General features: G+C 43.5%; 1 protein-coding gene across 1 annotated transcript in view; it reads right to left on the reverse strand.

The window, feature by feature from the left end:
• Window positions 1-12,786, reverse strand: part of SERPINB5 (serpin family B member 5) — a 138,272-nt gene that overhangs the window by 31,429 nt on the left and 94,057 nt on the right. The window contains exon 5 of the mRNA XM_085607026.1: window positions 4,453-4,595. Within this exon, the coding sequence (XP_085463152.1) occupies window positions 4,453-4,595 (143 nt within the window). The remainder of the gene's footprint in view (window positions 1-4,452; window positions 4,596-12,786) is intronic.

Raw genomic sequence — 12,786 nt, forward strand, 5'->3', positions numbered from 1 at the left:
CAGAATGGTGCATGGTCACGGATCTGCCTGGATTTGGAGTCCTTTTGATGAGTTCTTTGCTGGGCAAATCCGGTGTCCACGGGACACAAGAATCTTTCTCAAAGACAGCACAGGTCCCTGGGTTTCTTGGAGGTTGCTGGCTGTGGGCCATGCCGGCTTCTTGGAGCAGGGTTGCTGGAGGAGGAGATAGGTGGGTAGGGCTGGGCCAAGTCATTCGTCATCTTCTCCCCTGCTGCATGGTTCTTCAGTCCTTCATTTTCTTAGGTCATCAAATCTGAGGAACAAGTTTCAGGGGAGCCCTTAAAAACAAAATTTGAGGGTGTTATTGAGGTTGAGGCCAGTAGCCAATGGCTACTGTTCCCTACGGTGGCTACACCCTTTGGGTTCCCCCTCTCTTTGGGGAGAGAGGTACATCCCTGTTCCTCTTAGATGGAGAATTTCTAAGGACGGGGTTCACTTCAGCTCTCAGCAACCCTAGAGGTGTGTCAGGCTAAGGTGGACACTGCTCCTCTGCTTACTAATTTTCCCACCAGTCCTGCTGCCAAAAGTGGGGCTTGGATAGGGGGCAGGCATCTTGACTTGTTGGAGATGACCAAATCAACTCATTACAAGGTGTGAGCCTTTGAGGCTCACCACCAAGTGTTGTTGTTCCTGACAGGGGTAGGTGTGAAGCACCTTCACCCAGGGCGAGCTTTGTTTCTGACCTCCAAGAGCTAAGTGGCTCTCATCCCATGAGGTCAAAAACCTGTCTGGTGGTGGCTGGCTGATGAGGACCAGTCAGCCAATACACTAAAGGTTGGTCGATTTTCAGGAGGCATCTCTAAGATACCCTTTGAGTGCATTTTATAATAAATCCAACTCTGGCATCAGTGTGGTTTTATTATGCTGAGAACTTTGGTATCAATCTTCCCAGTTTTCAGTAAAGCCATCATGGAGCTGTGGAGTTTGTGTTGACAAACCCCCAGCCAATGTATTCGAAATGACTTCACTGCACTTACAATGTCTGTGAATGGCACGGACACTGTAGGGCCATATTGCTCATGCAACTATGCTATGACCTCACCTGTGGCATGGTACACCCTGTCTTAGGGCCGTAAGGCCTGCTAGAGGGGTGATGTATCCATGCCACAGGCAGTGTTGTTGGGCATGGCACACAGGGATGTGTATCCATGAAGTTAAGAGCACAATTCTGCCCTTATCCCAGACGCACAGCATAATTTAAGAAATGTCCACACAGACTCCATTTTCATTTTGTAATCCATTTGTCGACATTTTATTCCATTTTATCCATAGTATTTTCATTATTTTCACCATTCATGTGAAAGGCGTCATGATTTAACTTTAACAAAAGAAATGCCTTCCAGGCCTTTGTCTAAAGCACACGAGTAATCACTTTCCTCCTTTGCAATCTTCATCGTATCAACCCAATGCATTTCGGGCTACCTTAGCCCTTCTTCTGATGCTGTGCGTCTGGGATAAGGGCAAAATTGTGCTCTTAACTTAATGAATTTTCATACATGCGCAACTGGGGCAAGGCACTATCCCAGGCTGCACGAGCGAGCAAAATATCAGATAAACTTTTATAATTACTCAGCAGGAAAAAGGGTGTGCATTCTATCACTCATTTGATCACACAGGGATGTGTGCCATGTCGACTCTTCAGTCTGGTCTGCACCAAAACACACCACCAGCACTTCTAAATATCACCCTTTCTCTAAACCCCTCTCTTTATCCTCTCTCTCTTTTTGACTTCACTCTCTGTCTCTCTCTCTCTCACTCTCTCACTCTCTCTTTGTCCATCTCTCTCTTTCTCTCTCTGTATCTCTCTCCTCTCACACACAGCTGCACCCTATTCCTCTTGCTCACAAACTGACATTGACCAGAGCCTTCATGTTGCTTTCCTTGCTACGTATGCCTTTGCTGTGATACCTGCCTCCATACACAGGAGATAATAGGTCAGGGGGCAAGTCAGGGATAGAGGGAACGTGATGGAGGTGCAAGTGGCTCCAGCACAGGGGAAATATTTAGTGCAGTAAATGGGCAGTCTGACCGTGTTCAGTGTTAGAGTTTGAGTGTTACATGGTTAGTGTAAGAAACTTGGGGGCATATTAGCAAGAACCTCGTTAAAATTATCGCCGTTTTAGCGGCAGTTTCCTGCCGCTAAAACGGCGATAATGGGCTTGCTAATATGCGTTATAGAATTCCAATATAAGCCCAGTTTAGAAGTTCTGCATATCTAACCTGGGCTTCTATTGGAATTCTATAACGCATATTAGCAAGCCCATTATCGCCGTTTTAGCTGCAGTTTCCTGTCGCTAAAACGGCAATAATTTTAAAGAGGTTCTTGCTAATATGCCCCTTGGTTACTGGTTGAGAGGGGTAAAATCCTACTCAAGCAGCATCCAAAATCCTTGTCAGGGTGAAGTCACAAATAACACCAAATTAGGCTGTGCTTAGCCCTCTAGTAGCTTAGCACAAAAAAAGTCAGACTAACTTAGAGGCAATATGTGAACTATTTGTGCAGCACTTCAAACAGAAGAAAAGTAAAAACACAACACAAGAAAAATCCAACACCAGTTTAGATAAAAAGTGAAAAAAGTAATAAATATTGTATTATTAAAATAGCAAGAGTCCTATCAGAAGAACTGGAGATATGCAATTTTAAATATTTGAGTGAAAAAAGCCCAAAGCACTAACTGTGGATATATAGTCGCACTGGACCACGACAAAGTCACAAGTTTAGGTCGACCAGGATGGAGCGTGCTCTGGCTACAGGGACCCAGTTAAGGCCCGCTAAAGAAGAGTACCTCAAATCGGGGTTTCTTGCTGCATAATTTAGTCAAACCTGCTGCATAATGTTGTCCTCTTCTGCTGAATAATTCCAGTGGATCTGCTTAAAGCTTTATGGTGGCAAACATCTATTCTTTTTAAGATGTAATGTAAAGGAGTTATCAGCTGGGATCTTTTGTAAGAACTTGCTTTATCTCAATCACTGCATCATGTTGCCGCTGCCTAGCTTAGAGTATGTAAACACTGTTTTAAAATAATGACTTGTATATTCGCAGTGCTTTCTGCCACAGGCTGGGACCTCATAGCACTATATACAGGGCCATTGGAATTATGCGGCAGGAGAAGACCAAATTATGCAGCATGGTTGACTAAATTCTGCAGCAAGCAAAGGCAAATTATGCTGCATATTTTGTGATAGCATTACTGCACAATTTTGCTATTTTTACACTTGTTAACATTGGCCTGCCCTTTATTGCCCCTCATAAGTACCACATTAGCACCCACATACAGCAGTAAGCAACAGAAAGGTGACCAGTCAACATTTAGAAAGGGCCTTCCACTGTGAGGAGACATGTGTTGCTGCATTTTTCAATCTGCAAATTATACAGCAGATGATGGATTGTGTGGCAAATGCGGGAAAACCATAACTATGCGCTGCGAGTGCAGGGTGAGAATGAGGCGTGAGTTGTCTGAATGCAGGGTGAATTCCCAGACACTTTAAGTTAATCAGCATGTTATTGACGGGCGTAGGGTTTCAGATATAAGTTAAACTATTGCTACTATGGAATTAAATCAGGGAATCGAGGGTGAAGGAAATAAATAATGTGCTGATCCTGCAACAAACTTCCAGTCTCATGATTAGGGTTGCCAGCTCATTATTTTGATGTTGCAGACGGTACAAAAATAAACAGTCACCTAAAGCCCTATTTTCAGCACTTATCTGTGCATACTTCGAAAAGCAAATATAAAGCACTTTTAAATGTGTTCTAGGGCTGCCTGAATGTTTCATGACTGAAAATAAAAGGAACAGACAGAAAGTCAAATTACAAATGAATACATACTTTTTTATTTAAGACCCTATTTAGTGTCAAAGCAAGGTCTTTGCTGGCTCTTTAAACATACATGGCTGGCCTTTTTTCTATTGGCAACCCTTTTTTATATTCATTTTCATGAAATGCATTTTCACACTACAGCAGTATATGTAAAATACAAATGTAAGGAGGAATAGGCAGAGTCGGGGCCCATGGGGTACTGGAAAAAGAAGAAAAAAACAGCCTCCATAACCAGTTTCCAAAGGTATGCAAATGGTCTTTAAAGACCTGTGAAAAACCGGGGCCTGCTGGAGTCTTAATAAGACTCCAGACACTGCCCTGCCGAGCCCCAAGCAGCACACCCACTGACCTTTGGCCCCACAACACTCTGAGGGCTTCAGAGTAAATGAAGACAGCCTGGAAATGCAGCAAATAAACATCGCTGCACTTCCAGGCGTCTTCATTTACATGTGCTTGCAGAGGCCTTTGTGCCCCCCTGGGAACCCATCCACGCCCCCCCAGGGGGGCGCGCCCCACAGTTTGAAGAACTGTGGCCTAGAGATAGAAGATGTGTGCTCCTGGGTAATATGCACTCGAATTTACATATTTGAAACGGATTAATGTCACTTACCTTACTAATTCTGAAGGGAGCTTCTTTTGTCTTTTCCTTATCAAATTTCTTTAACCACTTTCCTGAGCAGATGGCTGCACCCAGCAAAAGGAGTTTAGTCTGGTCAGTGACATTGTCTTCACAAAGTACAGTCTCAACTTTACCTGTGAAAAATTATGTTAAAAGTTGTTTGTTAAAATATACTGAGTTCGGGAGCCTTAAAAGAAAACAGTTTAAAACTTTAGCGGCGGCTATTAAAGTATGGAGCGCTTTTTTGAAAAAAATGGGGCTGGGTAGATACCATAGGTACATCAGATTGTATAACAATAGATCCTTCCCCGCTGAAATTTTCTCAGATTCAGTCATGTCTGGTTGGGATCAAAAAGGTATAAAGCAAATTGGGGACTTAAAAGACTTAGAGGGAATACTACAGTTTAGTGTGTTGGTAAGGACATTCGGTTTAAGGAATAGGGACTTCTTTAAATATCTGCAAATAAGGAGTTTTTTGGGCAATAAACAGGGTGGCGTAGCAGGGTTTCAAACCAATGACTTGCTCGAGACTTTAACTACTGGTGGCCAGCACACGATTAGATCAGTGTATGCTCTTTTAGTCCAAACTAAAGTGGATGATTTGGATAAATATAAATTTAAGTGGGCAGAGAAACTTCAGTGTGAAACTAATGATTTCCAGGAGTCGTTGGAGTTGGGATGTACTATACTGTGCTCGGCTCCCCTGCAATCGCAACATTATAAAACATTGTTTTTACTGTATTATACACCAGACAGAATAGCTAAATGGGGTGGTACGAATGGGACTACCTGCCCTCGTTGCAGCTCAGTTAACGCAGATATAATACATATGTTCGCCACCTGTCCTCAATTATATACGCTAATTAGGGACATTGAGAATTTTTTGGCCCAGGCACTAGGCTTACAGATAGTACTAAATCCTACGCTGATATTGTTGGGTATATGGAGGATGGAGAACAATAGGAATACTGAGAAAGAATTTTTATTTATGATTATGGCTGTTTATAGATTAACTTTAGCTAGGGCCTGGCTGGATAAAACCCCCCCGCATATGCAAAAATGGCTGGCGAATTTAATTTCAACATTTAATTTGGAAAAACCTATATATGCCAGGAAGGGAAGAGCTGGGAGAGCTCTAGGTGTAAGAATTTGGAACCCATTAGCACATTGGAGGGAAGGGATAGGGTAGAGAGTGGAGGGCTTAGGGGGGCTCTTGGTTCTTGGTTTTCTGGGTTTTTTCTATTTCTTTTCTTGAATTCATTAGGTATTAAGTGTAACCATGGTATGACGTGTCTTTTTGTAGGAGTAACTACCAATGTTAAATATGATATTTGGACTACAAAATATGTATTGATGAATATAATGTGCAATGTGGAAAATAAAATAAAAAATATTTAAAAAAAAAAAAAAAGTTTTTTTTCCATTAAGTACCGCATTCTAGCTTCTTCTCAATCTTCCATTTTATGGGTATACAAGTGGTTACAATTATGTCCTGTGCATGAGGGTCTGGCAAGGAGGATTATCTTGTTGATATATTTCTAAAATATCTCTAAAAAACAGAATATTGATTTCTACCAATGCTGTGAATATGGATAATAATAATTATAATAATAATAATAATAAGGGAAGATATGACTTCAGCTCATTCACGTATTGTGTCCTAAGATGTAGGATGGACTAGTGACTACCATTTTTGGTGGCTTCAGGTCTGTAATAGACTGTCTTGTAAACTTTTGCAATCTGTAATTGCGGAAAAACAAAGTATGCCTAATGCGCATGTTATGGCCAGTATAAGGTGTGTACTGAACATTGACCCACGTTATGTAGGAATATTATCAGTCTGCATTCGGTGCATGAGCTGGGCTAGTTAGGGAAGTCCTGAGAAGATGATGTCAGGGAAGTCAGACTTCTGACAGGAGCAACATGAGCGTAGCATCAGTGGACTTGTAATAAGGGAGGAGGAAATAAAAAAGACAGGAGGGAGATACAGAGGAAGCACAGACTCATCATTTCCCTCTCTCATGTCAACACCCCCAACACCAAGATACAGTACACCTTCTCCATGTCGGAAGTTGCCAACCAGATAAAGACCAACTGTATAAAACCCAACTCCGACAAGACAGCTGTGGTACTCTTCAGAAAGGGACACCTCACTGTGGACCCATGCCTGATGATCTGCTATATAAGATCAACACCTAACCAGTCTAACCAAGCCTGGAACCTCAGGAAATTATTGTATAACCAACTCCTAATGACAAGCCTCCTGCTTTCTCACACTGTAGCTCCACAGAAACATCTTCAAACGCCTACAGAACCACAACACAGGTTTTGGTCTCCAGCAAGCTAGACTATGGAAAAACATTCTATGTCGGCATCACCACATATCTCACCAAGAGACTCCAGGTCATTCAAAAAGTGCAGCCAGGCTATGCTAAAACTCCGATCATACACTTGCATCTCAACACACTCTTGGCACACACATACAAAGCCCTACACAATCTGGGCCCATGTAAGTGAACAGCTGCATCAAATTCCTCACTTTGACTAAAAACCTTGGCTCGGCTCGCCTCCAACTCGCTCACGACACCGGCATCTGAAGAACCAGAGGTGATGGGCACCCTTTTTCATACCTGGCTCCCAAAGCCTGGAAAAACCTCCAACACAGATTAGAGCTGCTTGCTCAGGCTTTGAAGTTTGTAAGAAACTGAAAACCTGGCTATTCTAATAGGTCCCAGCCAGGACCGCACCATCCTTCTTTAGGCGCCAGGATACCACCCCAGGTGAGATGCATGCCATGCAAATACACATAACATAGCTTAAGAAAGGGTGGGACACAAAAACTGCTGGACATTTTTTCACCTAAGCCAGAAAGTAACATCTCTCGAGGTTAACAAATACACAACAATACAGCTGCCAAACTTTAAATGACCAACATATTTAAGTGCAAATATTTTTTTATTTCAATGAATAACTACACTATGCATGTTTCTATCTGCATATAAACTAGCACCAAACGAACATCGTCTCTAAGAGCAAAAGGCATCATTTGTACAACTGCACCTTTGTAAAAAATTGGGTTAGTAATTGTGAAGGTGGTGAGGTTGCATGTTTACCCTAAGTTGATATCTCCCTGGACGCAGTAGGAAAAAGAAGTGCTAAGTTGCATCAAACTGTGCTTAGGTGCAGATTGTGCCAATAATGTGTAATTCAAGTTAAGCACCAAAGACTTTTAGTAGGCACTACAGATCTACATTATGAATGGGCACTCACATTTAAGGCCCTCCCCAGGTCAGTACCAGTCCTTAAGGATCCTGTTAGACAGTGGATTATTAGTTGGGATGGATGGTACTCAACAACAAGTAATAATGGCACTATTTTTCCAAAGGGTTCAGTAGCCATGGCACAGAGCAGACAGGTTTAACCTAAGAAAATGTATAAACTAATTTGAAGTACTAAAACAGTTAAAAAGTCAAAAACACAACAGAATAAAAATCCTACTACAGTCCATAAGAATAGAATATATTTTGTTTTAGAAAATCACACTAAATTGAAACAATCCAATAGGGGAACAGGAAATATGAATTTTGGAAGTTTAAATAAAATTTGTGCCAAAATGCCAAAGTGCCTACGGCTTGCAACTGATCACGCTAGATCGGGGCAAGGGTAAGGTTTAAGGCCAACTGCAAAAGAAAGGCACGTTCAGATGTAGAACATTTTCAAGAAGGCAGAATTCTCAGCAGGGTTGGGCTGCAGGCAGTGACTGGTTGAGAAGCATGACGTCTTGATGAAGCCATCATCGAAGGCGAGAAATGCTCTGAGTAGGAAAAGTTAAGAGTTCGCTCCCAGAAGTCATCTGCATTTATCAGACACTGCTTGGGGTACGGCCCCCCCTTCAGACTTAGACTCTTATCTGAAAGTTAGATATCCTTGCAGGGCAAGCGTGCAGGCTGCAGCTCAAAAGGGTTCAATGTTGTTGGATGCTGGTTGTTGTGGGGTCTACTGAAATGGATTTGCTGCTGCAGAGAAGAATGTAGTAGGAGCTGCGCAAAGTCAGGTCTGCAATTGATGCACTGTAGGAGGATTGTCTGATAGGTTGGTCCCTTTCTCTCGACAGTTCTCCTGTCAAATAGTTGGCAAAAAGGTTCTAAGCACTGGATACCAAGGTTTAGGGAGAAGGAGTACACTTTAACACCAACCAAGTGTTCCAGGATCTCAGGAACTGCACTTGGGGGTCATGACTCACTCTAACAGCAGTATTACGTAGAGTCCAGGGCAGGTACGGTTGAAACTAGTCAGCTGGGCTCTTTCAGGAAAGTGGGCTTCTTGCAGCTTTTATGTCCCTGTAGCTTAACGGAAAGTCATCCAACTGACCCTTGGAGTCAGCTTCTTTGTCGTAGCTCCTCCCTAACCAATCGGACAAATGCTCTCGGGGGAAGCTCTATCCACTATTACAGCAGTTCCTGTGTGCACCACTGTAAACAATCCCAGAGTGCCCTTCTCCACCTAAAAAGAGAGCTCCTGTGTCCACCCAAGAGGCATGGCCAGGGAAATGAGTAACACCTCCTTTCAAAACACTTTCTGGGGACAGCTCCTCTCCATCTGTGATTGGTGCCTGGGTGGCTACAAAGACAACAGAGGGGCAAACCCAGGTATTAGCTACATCTGCCTATGACAGAGTAGGCCCTTTGAAGATAGTTTAGTTCCTGAGCACTGCCCTGAATATCATCCTGTCAGAGGAACAGAACACGTCCTCACACCCATGGCCTGAGTCTCAACTCTGGGAGCAGGATCATACCTCACCTAGGAGCTATTTAGCTCCTAGATGACAGTTTGAAGCTGAGGCAAATGGGCTTCTGGAGGAATTAGGCAGGCTAAAGGTGTGTTTTTAAAATTACCTTTTGTAAAATATTTGTTACAAAGCAAACTTTAACAGTGAATTGGATTTGTAATAAATATTTTTAAAAAGCCAAGAGCAAACTTTTTAGCTAGTTTATAGGTGAAAATAACATTATTTAATTGTAATATTAATTTTTCATGCTTTCCTGTGAAACACCCAATCTTGCTGCAGTGCAAAAAGCTTTTGGGGCCTTGTCACTGTAAGTTTACATGTCCTACTTTTATTCATCATGCACCCTGCCTTACTGGGCATTAAGTCTACCTTGGGGTGGCTTATTACTACTTAAAAGAAGGGTTTAGGCCTCTCAAAAGGAATTATTTTAATATGTTGAATTTGTAGTTTAAACTTGCACAGTCAGTTTACAGGTGGCAGTTGTGCAGACATGTTTTTTACTGTCACTCTAGTTGTGGCTCAATATGTGCTAAAGTCCACTAGTAACATTTAAGTTACAGGCCCTCAGTACACTGTGTACAATATATTAGGGAGTTTTAGGGAAGTTAAATAGGCCCATTAGGAGTATATCTAATTTCTACATGGTTTAGGGGCCTGTGCAGATGCACAGGGGCCTGGTTAGCAGATGCACTGTGGGCTAGTGCATAGTGTCAAATAAACAGCAGTATTGGTCCAAAACATGGGGTGATCCTACAGGTCTCTTCTGCAAAAGGCTACTTGTATGCTGATATCAGGCTACGGAAGATGGTAGCCCGACATACAGTGCCTGTACATGTGTGCACATGTATGTGTTCACATGTGTATGTGTAACCATTTCAGCACCTCTTACCCTAGCTGCACTGCACAGCTTAAAAGGTGGACAATGGCGGTCAGCATTCTCAGTCCATTTATAAAGAGTTTACAGTGAGCAAGGCTCTGTTGATGAGACACACTCATAGTAAAAGCCCAAAAAACGGTTAGTCAAAAAGTAAAATATTTAGGGGGATTCAACTAACAGAACTCATTTGCTACAATTCCTCTATTAGAAGTTATACCTTGTTAATCATCCCTTATTCTGGTTACTAACAAACAAATGGTAGGTTTGTAAACTTTTCAGAAGTCGAAAGTGACATAAACATTCATAGATTTTCGTAGAAGATGTGTGGTGCAGTGGCCAGGGCGGCTGACTCTGGAACAGAGGGGCTCACGGTTTGATCCCTGGTGCTGGCGGCAGGTTAGCCCAGCATCTTGTGACTCTGGGTAATAGCTCCCTTAATCTTCACGACGGTCCCCAGCACTGGGACACCTCTCCGGAGGTAGCTGTGTGCTTTACAAATGTTGGTATTTCATTTCATTTAGATAATTTTACACCCTTTAAGTACACAACAATTTGCTGCAGCACAGATGCTAACTTGAGTGGGTTCCAAGTTAATATATGCACTCTGAAACAGAGCACACATCCCATTTTATATGTTATATGAAACATTCCCTGGAACTCTTTGTAAATCAATAACTGGTGCTTATGTGTCAGTGGATATCAGTATTTCCTACCCAATAGTAATTACCATATCATGATTACAACTACCTAATTTCACTATAGACTGGCCTATCGCTTTACAATTGAAGACACAGGGGGATATTCACAAGATCGTGTGATAACTACCGCAAAAGTAGCTTAACGCAACTTTCCACATCACAGTCCATCGCGGGAAAATAACACCTTTGTAATGCGGCATTCCCAAGCCGGTGGCACCAAGCGATAGGCTCACGATAACGCGTCAAATGTCTGCGATGAAGTCAATGCAACTCTGCAAAAATGCGAAACACAAACGCAAAAAAAGCTGCGATGAGGCCAAGCGCGATACAAAAATCTGCGAAAGCCAGCCACAGGCCTGCAAATCCCACGCATCATGTGGGAAAATGCACTATAAAAGGAACAAAAAACACACCAAAACCCAATCAAACTGCTTTGCACCATGGATGCACCCGGACCGAGTGCAGAGAAGAACCCAATCCCCACAAGCCCCAAGGAGGACCAGCCAGGAACCCCGTGCTCGGGGAAGGTCACGGAGAAGAGGAAGAGGAAGACGGGGTTCAGTCCACCGGAAGATCGTATCATCATCACGGAGGAGACAGAACAGCACCAACAAGTGTTCATCACCTCCTCTACATCATTGGCAACACAAACGGAAATATGGCAGTCCATTATCAACAACGTGAATGCAGTTGCAGTGTCGAGGATGTCAAGAGGCGCTGGAATGAAGTGCACAGGTTAACCAAGGAGAATCTCACTGCCAACAGGAAGGCAGCAAAGGCGACTGGAGGTGGGACGCCTGCGCCACAGGAGGAGCTGGATGAGCTGGACGAAATGGTGGCCACAGTCATCAGTGCGGAGATGGTGCAAGGAATTGGGGGTCTGGACACAGCTCAATATGACCTGACCCAACAGCAACAGGGTGAGTACTGACCAGGGCCTGGGGGGACAGAGGGATATGGGCACAATGGCACACATGCACAATCAAGCGCAGCACACTGCACACCCACAATGAGTGTGGAACATGTCCCTGATACCCTTGGCACACTGCAGCACACATAGAAACAACAAGTAGGCCCCTGTCCATAATGTGCACAAATGGGCCCCCCTCCATATCACCAATGCCACAACCTACTCATGCACATGTGCGGCATCCAGAAATGGAGCAGCTCAGTGAGCCACATGGACTATGCAAGTGACACTGCAAAGCAGATAGCATGGCTGCAGTCGCAATACATGACATGGTGCACAAGACGGCTTTGAGGTGGCTGAGTGTGGACCACATCGTAAAGGAACAGGTCACACTCTGACACATCCACGTGCACCTACAACCCATGACGTCAAAAACACTTCTGCAAACAAACAATGCACAAGAGTACAAAATATGTCCAAGAGCACAAATGACCCAAGTCGCAAACATCACAGCACCCGAAAAGCACACAAGTCAAAGGCACATCGACTCATAGGGCTGAGGTGCCACCAAATCAGAGCTGCCATGCCGACTCGCCAACAATGCAGCACACACACATAGCAATCACAGCACTTCAACATTGACGACAATGCGGTACACCACAGGACAGAGGACACAACTGGTGCTGTTCGTGCGTAGAAACTGGCCAATAACATCTGGCATTGCATGACACTGTGAGATGATGATGTACAAGTAGAACCTTACATCCATCATGTAGTCGAAATGTAGACTGTTTCCCAGCAAATAGCCAGCTCCTCCAAAACAGTCACAATGTACATTGTCATGCAATCTGTATGTAAACATGTACAATGCGTCAACATACATGGAACACACTGTTAACCTGCATCTCCCCTTATCATTGCAGAGGGACAATCAACACCTCCAGAAGAGCAGACTACACATCTCCACAGTGATGATGAAGGGGGCACCCTGCACATTTGCCCAGACACCCTCCAACGGCTCATGAACAGCCTCCGCACCCCATCCCCAGTA

The sequence above is a fragment of the Triturus cristatus genome, chromosome 5_2, assembly GCF_964204655.1.
Source record: "Triturus cristatus chromosome 5_2, aTriCri1.1, whole genome shotgun sequence".
In the NCBI taxonomy this organism is placed as follows: Eukaryota; Metazoa; Chordata; class Amphibia; order Caudata; family Salamandridae; genus Triturus; species Triturus cristatus.